We start from the raw sequence: 14,506 nt of genomic DNA on the forward strand, positions 1-14,506 counted from the left end.
CAAGCAGAAAAGGCAGAACACACAAATGTGTGTATGTTTTATTAAGAAAGCACAGATATTTGCACAAACTCTACAGGAGAAAAACAATACTAAACATATTTTTTTTAAATCATCACTGGTGTTATTTTTAACTTTTAAAAAATCTTAAGAAGTTGTACAAGGGAGTTGCCATTTAACAAAGCAGATATAAATATATCTTTTTTTTGTCAGTTGTTGGGCTTGAAATCAGGGCCTAGGAACTGTCTCTGAACTCTTTTGCTCATGGCTAGTTCTGTACCACTTTTGTGCCACAGCTCCACTTCCAGTTTTTGAGTGGTTAATTGAAAATAAGACTCTCACAGGGACTTTTCTGTCCAGGCTAGCTTTGAACTGTGATCCTCAGATCTCAGCCTCCTGAGTAGCTAGGATTACAGGCATGAGCCACCAGTGCTTAGCTTGAATACAATATATCTTGATCAATGTATCCCCTTTCAACATTCTTGCCCATCCTTCCCTTACCTCACTCCCCCCACTTCTTCACTCTTAATTTTGTAAGATATACCTTGGATTCTTATTTGTATTTCTTTCCTCTTCTCTTCATTCATCAGCCTTTTCCCCCTTGACTCCCCTTCCTAATCCCCCGCCTTTTGAGTACCTACTTCCTGATGGCTTAGTTTACTGAACTTTGATTTTGCCTCTCTAAGGAATTATACTATGAGATATCCCTTGAATCTACCACAACTGATAGAAAATGTACTCAAGGTTTTCTAAATCAATCTCACCACTTGTTTTTATTAAAACTGATTCATCATGAAGACAAAGTGAGCAATCCTTTTCTTTTTGTTTTTGGTTGGTTGTGGGCCTGGACGCTGTCCCTCAGCTTTTCAGCTCAAGGCTAGGGTCTACCACTTGAGCCACAGGGCCACTTGTCACTTCCGGTTTTCTGGTGGTTAACTGCAGATAAAGGTCTCACGACTTCCTGCCCAGGCTAGCTTTGAATGGAATCCTCATATCTCACCCTTCTGAGTAGCTAGGATTATAGGTATGAGCCACTGGCTCCCTACTCCTTATTTTCTTTAACAGAAAACATCCATGACCCCAGAGGGGTATGTAAGAAGATGAACTTTTCAAAGGCCAAATTTGAAATAAGTTTTAGATTATGCTGAGATAGTGTGAGAGACATAAAACCTATACAGAGTAACTGAAGTCTATTTTCTAAATTTTCACAAGGACATCATAGTTTGATGCCTGCCTGGGCAGGAAAGTCTGTGAGACTCTGATCTCCAATGAACTACCAAAAAGCTGGAAGTGGAGCTGTGGTTCAAGTGGGAGAAGGCTAGCCTTGAGCAAAAAGAAGCTCAGAGACAGAAGCCAGGCTCTGAGATCAAGCTCCAGGACCAGTACCCTAAGCAAACAAACCATTTTAAAAATCAAGAAACCTTGGGGCTAGGAAGGTGGCTCAGTGGTAGAGTGCTTGCCCTGCATGCATGAGGCCCTGGGTTTGATTCCTCAGCACCACATAAGCAGAAAAAGCTGGAAGGGGCACTGTGGCTAGAGTGCTAGCCTTGAGCTGAAGAGCTGAGGGACAGTGCCCAGGCCGAGTTCTGGCCCCAATACAGAAAGAAAGGGCTGGGAAGGTAGCTCAGCGGTAGAGTGCATGCCTTGCAGAAAGAAAGAAAAAGAAAGAAAAGAAAGAAAAAAAGAAAGAAAGAAGGAAAGAAAGAAGGAAAGAAAGAAAGAAAGGAAGAAAGGAAGAAAGAAAGGAAGAAAGCAAGCAAGCAACCCATTATTTTGTAGAGTTAGGTGAAAGGTGTATGCCTAATAATGTACTTTACAAAGCAGCAAAATGACAGAAAAAGACAATCCAGGAGTTTCATCCATCATTGTTTAACAGTAAGTGGTTTCTAGTTGCTTCAAAATACCTATCACTAATAAAAGATATCATGAGGACCATGAGACATAAAAAATATTTTGCAAATAATGAATGTTCTCTAAAAATGCCAGTTGAACAAATACATAAAGGGCTGTAAATAAGTTTTACATATCCAACTGCTAAAAGAAGTAATATTTTTGAAACTTGTTTTCAACTATTTTAAAATGCTATTTTAAAATAAGATGATGACTTGATGACAATCATCAGAACCTTGACAGTTAGCTAGTAAGAACTAATAGAGAAAGCCTCACTGAAAACTGTAAGAATAATTTCTCATATAAAGGGATGGAAATAAGGGTTTCTACTGTCATTTACTTCATACTCTTCAAGAGATTCTTCAGACGAAATGAGACAGTTACAATGACCTTGTTTATACAAATTCTGAAATGAAATATCTAAATATTTCAAGAATTTTTTCTTCTGAAAATACAGAATTTAAATTTGGACTCACAAAAGCTATTCTCTTATTTTTTATATGCAATAAATTTACTATAAGAAATGTCATACCTCACTACAAGATGCAACTGCTCTGTGTAAAGGTGTCAACCATTTGCTGTCTTTGGCATTAACTCTAGCTCCTGCAACAAAAAGAAAGAAAATAAAATTGAAATATTTTACATAAAATATTTTTAATAAATCTTTTGAAGTACTAATTTATATGTGGACCAAATTGGATTAACAACTGAAAAATAATTTTATGCTTTTTGCCAATAAATTACACTTAAGTTATCAAACAAAATTATCCTTTTAAATTGATGTAATTGTCCAATAAGATTTAGCTCTTTTTATTAACTATAAAATATCACCTTATATTTAAGGTAGAAAAGCCACCTTTATACAGAGCGTAATCAAGGTAAAAATCATACCCCACTTTATAATAAGGGTTAAAATAGTTAAGTAAACACAAAACTACTCAAAGATAAATTGTAGATTATTTAGAAGTCTTTATTACATTTTTCTTTTGGTGCCTGTAATTTTTCTTTTCTTTCCTGTTCAAGGCTGGCACTCAATAACTTGCAAAATATCTCCATCTACAGATTTTTTTTTGTTTTTTTTTTGGGTCCGGTCATGGGGCCTGAACTCTGGGCCTAGGCGCTGTCCCTCAGCTCTTCAGCTCAAGGCTAGTGCTCTACCACTTGAGCCACAGCACCACTTCCGGCTTTTTTCTTTTTGCTTATGTGGTGCTAAGGAATCGAACCCAGGGCCTCATGCATGCAAGGCAAGCGCTCTACCACTGAGCCACCTTCCCAGCCCCTCCATCTACAGATTTTTAGTGGAGGTAAGAGTGTCATGAACTTTTCTGCCTGGGGGTGGCTTTTAACTGAGATCATTAGATCTCAGTCTCCTGACAGATATTTCTTTATTAATGAGTGAGCATGCAATGAAGCAATATAATGCCAAAATAGTTCTATAGCTATAATTAAAAACACTTTAGTACTATAGAGTTATAGAAAACGGACACAATGGTATCAACTTAGGATAAATGGTGAGAAATGGATGAACCTACATATCTTTCTTGGTTACATTCAAGATTTAAAGAAGGAACTTTTAAAATTCAAGTATATGTAATTACTTCAAAATCATTATCACTGAATGTTGGTGGTTCAGTAGCCAGTGGCTTTTAATTCCAGTTACTCTGGAGGCTGAAATTCAAACAAGAATCACAAAACTAGTAGGCAAAGGAAAGTTTGCAAGATTCTTATCTCTAAAAGAACCAGTAAAAAGCTGGGCTGGATTTGTGGTGCAAGTGCTAAAGCACCAGCTGAATAAGCAAGCTGAGCCAGCCTGAGGCCTGAAGTTTATACCCTAGTACCAGCAAAAGATAAAAACTTGACAGATAAAAAAAATCTTAAAATAACTAAATGCAAATACACTTAGTAACACAAGAAATGTATTACATAATCAGGGTAGAAATCAAGGAAATAGAAATGGCACAAAACAGGATCATTCTGTTATTAAATAAAGAAGAAACCAGTTCTGGCTCTTGAATTTGGTGGACAGGTCCTGTCCTATAAATCGTCTTATATATCTCTTTTTATAAAAACTCAGTGCAAAGATCAACATAAAATATAGTACACAAAGAACAATATATCCGGAACACATTTAAAAACTTTGAATATGAAAAAATAAAGTAAAATGTCTACAAATGAAGCAGTTAAAATTCTGAGTAGTTGAGTTCTTGTGACAATGACAGTGAGAACACTGAAAAAATAAGAGTGAATGGTAACACTTTCAACAACTCGGAATAAAGAGAAGGAAAGGGCCCGGCCAAAAAGAACCAGCCAGAGAAGTATTTACTTATCACCCCCCCCTCCCCCCCCCGCCCCCGCCACCAAGACAGGGTCTTGTTATATATTACAAATTGACCTCATTATAAGCTGTGTACCAACTAATACCCAGCTCTACATTTTTTTGGGGGGGGGGGGTTGTAGTAGGGTTTGAACTCGGTAAGCTTTAAACTCATTGCTTAGCTAGACAGCACTGGGAAGACAGGTCTACCCTGCAACATCCAGCCTTTTCTGTTAATAGGTTTTTTTAAACATTTTTGCTGGGGCTAGCCTAACACCTCATCTTAGCCTCCTAGCCTCCCATACAACTAGGATGACAGGTGTGCACCACTGTCCCATTTACTGGTTGGAATGGAATCTCACTAACCTTTTGCTTGAACTGGATTCAAACCATGATCTTCCCAGTCAATATCTACCTTTCAAGTAGCTAGGACTACAATGTGAGTCACTGGAACTTGGCTTAAAATTTTATTTTACTTTTGACAGTCCTGGGGCTTGAACCAGAGCCTGAGCACCATCCCCAAGCTTCTTTTTGCTCAAGGCTAGCTCTCTACCACTTAAGCCACAGAGCCACTTCTGGCTTTTTCTGTTTCCTTTTTTTTTTTTTTTTTTTTTCTGTTTTCTGGCTTTGTGCATGCTAGGCAAGCACTCTGCCAACTAAGCCCCAGTTCCCATCCCTTAAATTTTATTTTTTGTTGTTAGGATCTTATTCAATGTCTCATGAGCCACACCACAGACAAATACATACTCATGTAATAAATGTCTGGCAACTACCTGCTAGGCATGGTGAAGAAAAAGCCTAGTTATAACAGCCTGATTATTTTAAAGTTTTAGGTACAAGGCAAAATGTAGATAGTAGAAAGATGTTAACCTCTCACTTTTTGGAAGGCTGAATCTCTAGAAAAAGTAAAGACCAATACAGAAACTAGGATCATTCTCTTATTTAAGGAATGGAATGGTTCTAATACCTATGCCCTTTCCTACATTTTTATACTTATGTATCTATTACACAGAGGAGTATGGATAGACACCTAGAAGAAACTATCCTAATTAACAAAGGTAAAGAATGAGGTCTCATAAGGGCCTTTCAAAAGTCTGTTCTAAAATATTAATTGAAAAAAATAGAATATGGTTGTTTAAAAAACAGTTTTGAGGCCACTCCAAATCATTTTTTTTTTTTTTGTGGGGTCCGGTCATAGGCCTGAACTGTGGGCCTGGGCACTGTCCCTCAGCTCTTCAGCTCTAAGGCTAGTACTCTACCACTTGAGCCACAGCACCACTTCCGGCCTTTTGCTTATGTGGTGCTGAGGAATTGAACCCATGGCCTCAGGCATGCAAGACAAGCGCTCTACCACTGAGCCACCTTCCCAGCCCTCCAAATCATTTTTTGTTGTCATCGTTTGGGCTTTCCTGATTTCAGTCTCCTTTTCATTGTTGGCATATAGAAAAGCTAACAGTTTTATGGGTTGATTTTATACCTTGTTACTTTGCCAGTCTTAAATTAGCTCTAGTTGCTTGGGAGAGGAGTCTATAGGGTCCTTTATGTACAGAATCAAGTCATCTGCAAAAAGGGAGTGTTTTGCTTCTTACCTCCCTATTTGGATCACCTTTATGTTTTTCTCTTGCCTTATTGCTCTTGCTATGAATTCCAGCACTATGATGAAGATGAGCAGAGTGGACATCCTTGTCTCATTCCTAATTTTAGGGAAAATGGTTTTAGATTTTCACCATTAAGTATAAAGTTGGCTGTTGGTTTGTCATATATATAAGTCTTTGTTATACTGAGGAATGTTCCATATATTCCCAGATTTTCCAGAGCTTTTATCATAAAGGAGTGTTGGATCTTGTCAACAGCTTTTTCTCTATTTACTGAGATGATCGTGTTAGTTCTTGTCCTTGTTTTTGTTAATGTGTTATATTACATTTATTGATTTACGTATGTTAAACCAGCTTTACACTGGGCACCAGTGGCTCATGCCTTTAATCCTAGCTACTCAGGAGACTGAGATCTGAAAATCATAGTTCAAAGCCAGTCTGGGCAGGAAAGGATTTAAGATTCTTATGAATAAAATCATCAGCCCCTCCCAATTCCGCCCCCCCCCCACACCCACCCCAAGGAAGTGAAGGTATAGGCCAAGTGGTAGAGCACTATCCTTGAGCAAAAACAGCTCAGGGACAGTGCCCAAGCCCTGGGATCAAACCCCAGAAGTGGCAAAAACAAAAAACAAGAAAACAAACAAAAGAAACTCCCCAGCTTTTCATTCCTGGGATAAATCCTGTTTAACCATACCATGATTTCTTTTATTAGTTGTTGGATTCAGTTGACCAATATTTTGCTGAGAAGTTTTGCATCTATATTCATTAAGGAGATAAGTCTGTAATTCTCTTTTCTTGATGTGTCCTTCTCTGGTTTTGGGATAAATGTGGTGGTAATCCCTCACTTTCTATTTAATTGAAGAGTTTGAGGACCACTGGTATTAGTTTTCCTCTAAAGGTCTTACAGAATTTGGCTGGGAAGCCTTTTCTTGGAAGGGAGGTCTTTTATTGCCAATTCAATTTTGTACTTGTGATGGGCCTGTTTTCCTGACTCAGACACAGTAATTCTACTCCTGGGCACTTATTCAATAGAACAAGGTTACAGTAAAGCCGCTAGCACAACCATGTGCACTACAGCATTATTCAACATAGCCAAGATACAGAATCAGCCTAGATGTCCCTCAATGGACAAATGGATCAAGAAAATGTGTTACATGTACATAATGTAATTTTACTCATCCAGCAGAATAATACTATGCATTTGTGAAAAAATGAAAAGACTTGGAAAACATTGTATTAAGTGAAGTAAGCCAGACTCAGAGAAACAAAGGTAGCAGTTTCCCTCATTTGTGGTAAAGAGAATGCACCTATAAATCTGTAAGAAAACACGTTGGGTAGTATGCAAGTGTTACAAATGAATGAAGTATAATAGACTCTATGGAGAGCTCAAACGTATAATGCTTTAAGAAGACTAGGTCAAAGTCCAACAAAATCAGCACAGAGAAATGGGTACATGCAAGAGGAGGGGGATGAGATCCAGGGGAGGAGGGTAGACACATCAAGGGAGAAGTAGGGAGAATGCAGTCAAGAATTCATTGCACAATGGGCTGGGAAGTTGGCTAAGTGGTAGAGCACTTGCCTTGCATGCATGAGGCCCTGGGTTCGATTCCTCAGCACCACATAAGCAAAAAGAAAAAAGCCGGAAGTGGTGGTATGGCTCAAGTGGTAGAGCGCTAGCCTTGAGCTGAAGAGCTGAGGGACAGTGCCCAGGCCTGGAGTTCAAGCCCCATGACTGGACCCCCCCTCCAAAAAAAAAAAAAAAGAAAGAATTCATTGCACAAACCGGGAGCTGTGGGCTCACACCTGTAATCCTAGCTACTCAAGAGGCTGAGATGTGAGACTAACGGTTCAAAGCCAATCCAGGCAAGAAAGTCTGTGAAACTCTTATCTCCAATAAACCACCAGAAAACCGGAAGTGGCGCTATAGGTCAAGTGGTAGAGCGCTAGGTTGAACTGAAGGGCTGTGGGACAACGCTCAGGCCCAGAGTTCAAGCCCCGTGACCGACATGACCGACAAAAAAAAAAAATTCATTGCACATACCACAAAATTTAGAAAAGTGAAGGAATGGGTGGGTAACAGGGGGATGAGAATGTTGAAAGGGGTGACACTGATCAAAATGCGTTGTATTCACAAAAATGCTTTGTTAAATGGCATCTTCTTTGTATAACTACTTAAAGATAATGATTTTTTTAAGGCTCTGTGAGGACACAAGTAATTGCTATAAAAATAATATGCTTTGTTGCTGTTATTTTTAATGTACTATGTGATTTTGTTTCTTTTGTACTTTCTTCCCCCTATGGTATAATCCCTGTTGTCACTGTATTTGATTCTGCTGCCCTGCATCTAGTACATACATTTTTCTAATTTGAGGAGGGGAAGGAAATAACAAAATGCTGAAAAACAAGGATACAGGTTGACCCACTGTAACAATGAGATGTACAAGACACTATGTTGAAAATGAACTTTACAACGTGTGTGTGTGTGTGTGTGTGTGTGTGTGTGTGTGTGTGTGTGTGTGTGTGTGTGTGTGTGTGTGTGTGTGTGTGTGTGTGTGTGTGTGTGTGTGTGTGTGTGTGTGTGTGTGTGTGTGTGTGTGTGTGTGTGTGTGTGTGTGTGTGTAGGTGGAGCTGGGAAAGTGGGGAGAGAAAGGATAATAGGGGAAAAAGAAAGGAGGGGGTAATAATGCTCCATAGGAAATGTACTCATTACCTTACTCAGATGTGAAGATCACAGTTCAAAGCTAGCATGGGCAGGAAAGTCTGTGAGAATCTTATCTCCAAATAATCACTGAAAAAGCTGGAAGTACAGTTGTGGCTCAAAGTGGTGCTAGCCTTGAGCAAAAAAGCTCAGAGACAGCACCCAGTCCCTGAGGTTAAGCTCCATAACAGGGAAGGGGAAAAAAAAAAAAAGCAAAAGAGATAGACAGTAGAGTGCTAATCTAGGAAGCATGAGGCCTTGAATTTAGTCCTTACTATCAAGTAGGGAGTATTTAAGAATATTACTGATAACTATTATAAATCAATAACATCCTACATACTTTCTCCACCCAAAGTTCATGTGTATCAACTAAACCTTTTCCTTAACAAAGTAACCAAAGCCTTTTCTTACCCATAAATATCTAAATTTGACATTAACCTTTCTAGGTTGGAGATGTAATTTATTAAATGAAATAACATTTTATTAAATGAAAAACAACTGCAGAATCACCTTAAATAAGTCTGTCCCCATGGTTAAGTTATGCAGAAAATTTCATCTTATCAGCTTCATCTCACCCAACATTACATTGAATAATCCACTCATACAAAAGTATACTATGAAACAATGGCTTTTTATTTTGTTTTGGTGGTGGTTTTTGTTTGGGGGTAGGTTTTGCTATATAAGTCCAGGCTAGCCTCAATCTGGAGATCTTCTCACCTCTTCCTCCCAAGTAGTGGAATTCCAGGCATGGTTAACAGCACTTTTGGGGAGTTGTTTGTTTGTTATTGTTGTTGTTTTAAGAAAAAGTTACTTGACATGAAATCTCTAGAATATCTAGCAGCTGGATGATAGCAATAAAGTAATTTAAAAAAAGAATAAAAAGGATTTACTCATTCTATTTTGGGTTTCACACAGCATTGCAACTTTTAGAGACGTCTGCACTTGAAGCCTAGACATTCATTTTGTTAATCGTGTCCTGCCTGTCCTGCCTCCTACGGTGGTTTAAATAGAAACCATTTATGTGAAGAGATTTCTATAGTCAGAAACCCCTATTAGGGTATTCTATTAACTCCTATTAGGATATTCTGTTAACTTCAGGTCTCATTCTTAAAGACAGCTAATTATTCCTTCTGTCCCTATTCAGTCACCAAGTACTGCCCAAAACAGATTCATTATCATTCTATCTTCTTTTCAAGTTCGCAGAATAAAAATCCCCTCCCCCTTTTTTTGGCCAGTCCTGGGTCTTGAACTCAAGGCCTGGGCACTGTCCCTGAGCTTCTTTTGCTCAAGGCTAGAACTCTACCACTTGAGCCACAGTGTCACATCTGGCTTTTTTTCTTTATGTGGTACTGAGGAATTGAACCCAGGGCTTCATGCTAGGCAAGTACTCTACCACTAAGCTACATTCCCAGCCCTTCCCTTCTTATTTTAATTTTTGGTGCCGGTGCTGGGACTTGAACTCAAAGCTATGTCCTTTCACTTCGCTTTTTTGCTCAAAGCTGGCACTCTGACACTTGAGCCACAACTCCATTTCTAGCTTTTTGCTGATTAACTGGAATCTTTTGGATTTGCCTCAGCTAACTTTGAGCTATGATCTCAGATCTCCCGAATAGCTAAGATTATAGGTGTGAACCACTGGCACCCAGTAAATTTCATACTGCCCAATTACCAAGTTTACTGGTTATTATGAACCCAGACTTCAGAAGTGAGAGAAGGATGGGTGCTGGTGGTTAACACCTGCACTCCTAGCTACTCAGAAGGCTGAGATCTGAGGATTATGGTCCTAAGCCAGCTCAGGCAAGACTCTTGTCTCCTCCATTAACCACCAAGAAAACCAAAACAGAGCCAAAGTTTAAGTGGTAGAGTGTTGTCTTGAGCAAAAAAAAAAAAAAGTTCAGGGACAGAACTCGGCTCTGAGTTCAAGCCCCAGAACCAGTAATACTCCAACTCCCACCCCTGAAAAAACGGTGAGAGAAATAAATGTTACAAGCTGTCATAGCTGGAATGGATACCTTGCTCTGCTTTAATACCACACAGATAAAGTAGTTTTTATAATCAGTGCCAAGGGTCTTCAAAACTGTTGCCCAAAGGCTGCCAGCTTCCAAATTTGTAAATTTTTTTATTAGAACATAGCTGTGTTTATTCATGTAGGTATTAAAAGAATGTAGCTTTTACATAGTTGTCAGAGCTTGCAAATAGTATCTAAAAATACTACCTAGCCTTTTACAGAAGTTTGACAGACTCTGAACTAGGCTAAGCACTTGGGTAGTAGGTAGTACTAAGATTATTTCTATTTACATATATGTTAAGGAATTATAACAAGTCTCACTAATAATTTTTTTTAACTTTTTTTTTTTGGTACCAATCCTGGGGCTTGAGCTTTTGCCTGGGCACTGTCGGGAGTTTTTTTTTGTATTCAAGGCTAGTGCTCTACCACTTTGATCCACAGCACCATTTCCAGCTTTTTAGTAGTTACTTGAAGAGTCTCATGGACTTTCTTGCACAGGCTGGCTTTAAACTACAATCCTCAGATCTCAGCCTCCTGAGTAGCTAGGATTACAAGCATGAGCGATGGACACCCAGCTAAAACTTGTACTTTCAAAGAATTGTTTTCTGTTTTGGGTTTAAGTCACATCCAACAAAAGTCAAGTATCTTCATCCCAGTTCCCAAACTAAAAACAACACTTTCCTTGCTGTCTATCAAAAGCACTGCCAAAACTTTCTGATTCTGTCTTGAGGTTGGAAGTAGAACAAGCAAAAAATAGTTCTGTGTGTCCATCTACAAAACTGAAAAAAACAACAGCTGCTATTTTATAGTTAACAGTGTTATTATGGACAAAGCTACAGTGGAATGAAATTAAAACTCCTTAATTCAGATAATGAAGTTCTAATACTCAACAGCACCTCAAATTATGGCCTTATTTGGAGATAGGATCTTTAAATTAATTACTTTTAAGGTAATTAACTTAAAAGAATGTCATAGAGTGGGTTCAATTCTAGTATGTCTAATGTCCTTATAAGAACAAGAAATCTAGACAGAGTGAAAACAAAGAAGTCAGCAATTTATAAGCCAAGGAAAGAGGCATAGACAGATCCTTCCCTAAATGGCCTTCAGAAGGAAACAATACTGCTCTCACCTTGATCTCAGACTTCTAGCCTCCAGAACTATAAGAAAGTTAAATACCCAGTTTGTGGTACCAGGTATCCCTAGCCACATTATGACACTACAGTTACAGGTTTTCAAGGAACCACATTAAGTCTAATTCCTGAAGCTAGGAATCATCAGATTCCTGTTTCATTATTAAGAATTACTGTTTATAAAAGGTCAATCAAGTGAATTTTTCACTAAAGCCATTCATAGGTCAGTCATTTAGTGACCTAATACATCCAGGAAGCAATCTAAGTCTGCTATAATGTTGAAGGAAAGCATTAAATTTACAGCTTCTAAACTAGAAAATTTAGTCCTTAAAACATCTTCAATGACAGTGTCTGTGAATGAAAATTTTACAAAATGATAAGCTATGGTGGAGATACAGTATAATAGACATAGAAAAGGGAGATTCAGTTAATAGCAGAATGAACATTGATTCTAACATAGAGGTTGTTAGGTCAAACTTCTGATTCTACTTTTTATTAGCAGTACAATTTCATCTACAATGGTATACTTCTGAAAGCTTCAACTTTCAGCTCAAAGTAAAAGGTATGTAACTAGTTTTCTTATCTACAATACTTTCAAAGTTGAGGATTAAAGACTAATTTTAGCATAGTAGTTGACACAGAGTACTCATTGCTTGCTATTATTTTAGCCCATTCAATAACAATTGTTAATTTGAAGTAGGTACTATCTTAACTATAGATTCTATGAGAATAAGTAATTCACTTATTTGATTACATGCACCATGTGAAAAACATTACTCCTCTGTCCACAATTCTTGAGGTTGCACCATATATAGATAAAAGGAGTTGCTAAGACAATTCATCAAAATATAAAACAAGACGGATGTCATCTTAAATTCAACAAGTCACACCCAAAATACAAAGATTTGCTACCAATCAAAATGAGGAACAACAGAATTAAGTGAAGTTTCTTCATAGAAGGGCACATTCATGTATATGTCTATGTGCTCTTAAGTCCCTGGTAATTTTTTGGATCACCACGGACTATCTAGTAAACTCACCATGGAAGAAAACAAAGTGAGATAGCCAATAAAGGGACAGGCAAACAACTTCCTTATTTTTGACAAGGGTAAAGATGAAGAAGTATAACAGACCATCACTAGTAGATCACTGCCTAAAAGTCTACTACTAACCCAAAGGGCTGCCATGCCACCCCAAATACTTATAGTATATCAATAGAGGAAACCTGCATGTGCTCCAACTGTTACAATATTACAGGCACAGAATCAACAGAGTCAAGGACTTTATGAGTCACAATAAGTAATTACTACCTTTGTTTCTCTCAGGTATTTGCTACAATGATGGAAAAGAGAGACATTCACAGATGTAGAGCTCAGCACTATTTGTTGTTTCAGGCATTCACTAAAGGCTCTCAGAATATAACCTCCACAACTAAGAATAGACTGCTATACTATTAAAACTTCAGATTAAACTTGTTTGTATAGGTAGGCTGAGCATCAATGATTGGAACCAAAAGTATTTTAAATTATGAATATTTGCAGAGACTTTATAGGCTGAGCATTTCTAATCTGAAAAAAACTTTTTATATTGTGAAGCACTGAGGTAATTAATACTTGAACCATGCTCCAAACTGCCCCACCACCTTTTATTTTTTGGTTTGTTGTTGGGCTTGAACTCTAGGCCTGGGTGCTGTTCCTCAGCTCTTTTGCTCAAGGCTAGTGAACGACTGTTTTGAGTCATAACTCCACTTCCGGTTTTTGAGAGGTTAATTCAAGAGAATAGTCTCACAGACTTTTCTGCCCAAGCTGGCTTCAAGCTGTGATTCTCAGACTCCCAGCCCTTTTTGATTTTATTTTTCAGATAGGATTTTCCCCCCTTTTTTGGAGTTTATTATTATTTTTAAACATTTTTTTTACTGTAAAGACACTGTATAGAGGGTTTACAGTTACATCAATAAGGTAATGAGTACACTTCCTATTGAGCATGGTTACCCCCTCCTTTGTTTTTCCCCTACTATCCCTTCCCTCCTCACTTCCCCAACTCCCACCCCCTGCCAAATTGTAAAGTTCATTTTCAACATAGTGTCTTGTCTTGTACATCTCATTGTTACAATGGGTCAACCTGTATACTTGTTTCAGCATTTTATTTCCCTTCTCCTCCCCAAATTAAAAAAATGTATATACTAGATACAGGGCACCAGAATCAAATACAGTGACAGCAGGGGTTATACCATAGGGGTAAGAACATATAAAAGAAACAAAAAAATTACATACAAAGAAAAAAACCTCTCATGTCCCTATCATGGGGTTCATTTAGCTTAGCATCATCTTCTATGGTCATATTAGCATCATCTTCTATGGTCTTATGTACATAGCTCGTGGCCTTTCGGCTTGTCTGGTAAGATTATCCTAGATATATACTAGTTATTGCAAATAAGGAAAACCATGGGACCTATATTTCTTTGGGTCTATTTACTTCACTTAATATAATTTTTCCCAAGTCTTTCCATTTCCTAACAAATGGGGCAGTGTCATTCTTTCTGATGGAGGCATAGAATTCCAGTGTGTGCATGTGTGTATGTGTGTGTGTCAGTGTCACAGTTTCTTAATCCATCCATCTACTGAGGGATTTGTGGGTTGGTTCTGTATCCTAGCAGGATATTTTTACTTTTGCCAGGGACCGACCTTGAATCATGATCCTCCTACCTCTACCTCCCATGTAGCTTAGCTTACAGGCATGTGACATAATCCCTAGCCTAAATTTTTTCAAAAGCTTCGTTTTGGAGCATTCAAATTTCAGATTTTAGGACTAAGAATATGCAATGAAGGTAACAATGACTTGTGTAATTGTAACTATTCTGTACATCACTTTTTT

The 14,506-nt window shown here is 38.1% G+C and overlaps 1 protein-coding gene across 6 annotated transcripts in view; it reads right to left on the minus strand.

The window, feature by feature from the left end:
* Positions 1-14,506, minus strand: part of Ankrd28 (ankyrin repeat domain 28) — a 167,228-nt gene that overhangs the window by 59,821 nt on the left and 92,901 nt on the right. For 3 of the 6 annotated variants that reach the window (XR_011371146.1, XM_070018614.1, XM_070018615.1), the window contains one exon: positions 2,420-2,490. The exons of the other annotated variants lie outside the window; for them this stretch is intronic. Coding sequence is in view for 2 of the 3 variants with exons in the window: in XM_070018614.1 (XP_069874715.1) it covers positions 2,420-2,490 (71 nt within the window). In the remaining variant the exon portion in view is untranslated. The remainder of the gene's footprint in view (positions 1-2,419; positions 2,491-14,506) is intronic. 6 annotated transcript variants of the gene reach the window in all.

The sequence above is a fragment of the Dipodomys merriami genome, unplaced genomic scaffold (genome assembly GCF_024711535.1).
Source record: "Dipodomys merriami isolate MVZ:Mamm:240054 unplaced genomic scaffold, mDipMer1.0.p SCAF_13, whole genome shotgun sequence".
Classification (NCBI taxonomy): Eukaryota; Metazoa; Chordata; class Mammalia; order Rodentia; family Heteromyidae; genus Dipodomys; species Dipodomys merriami.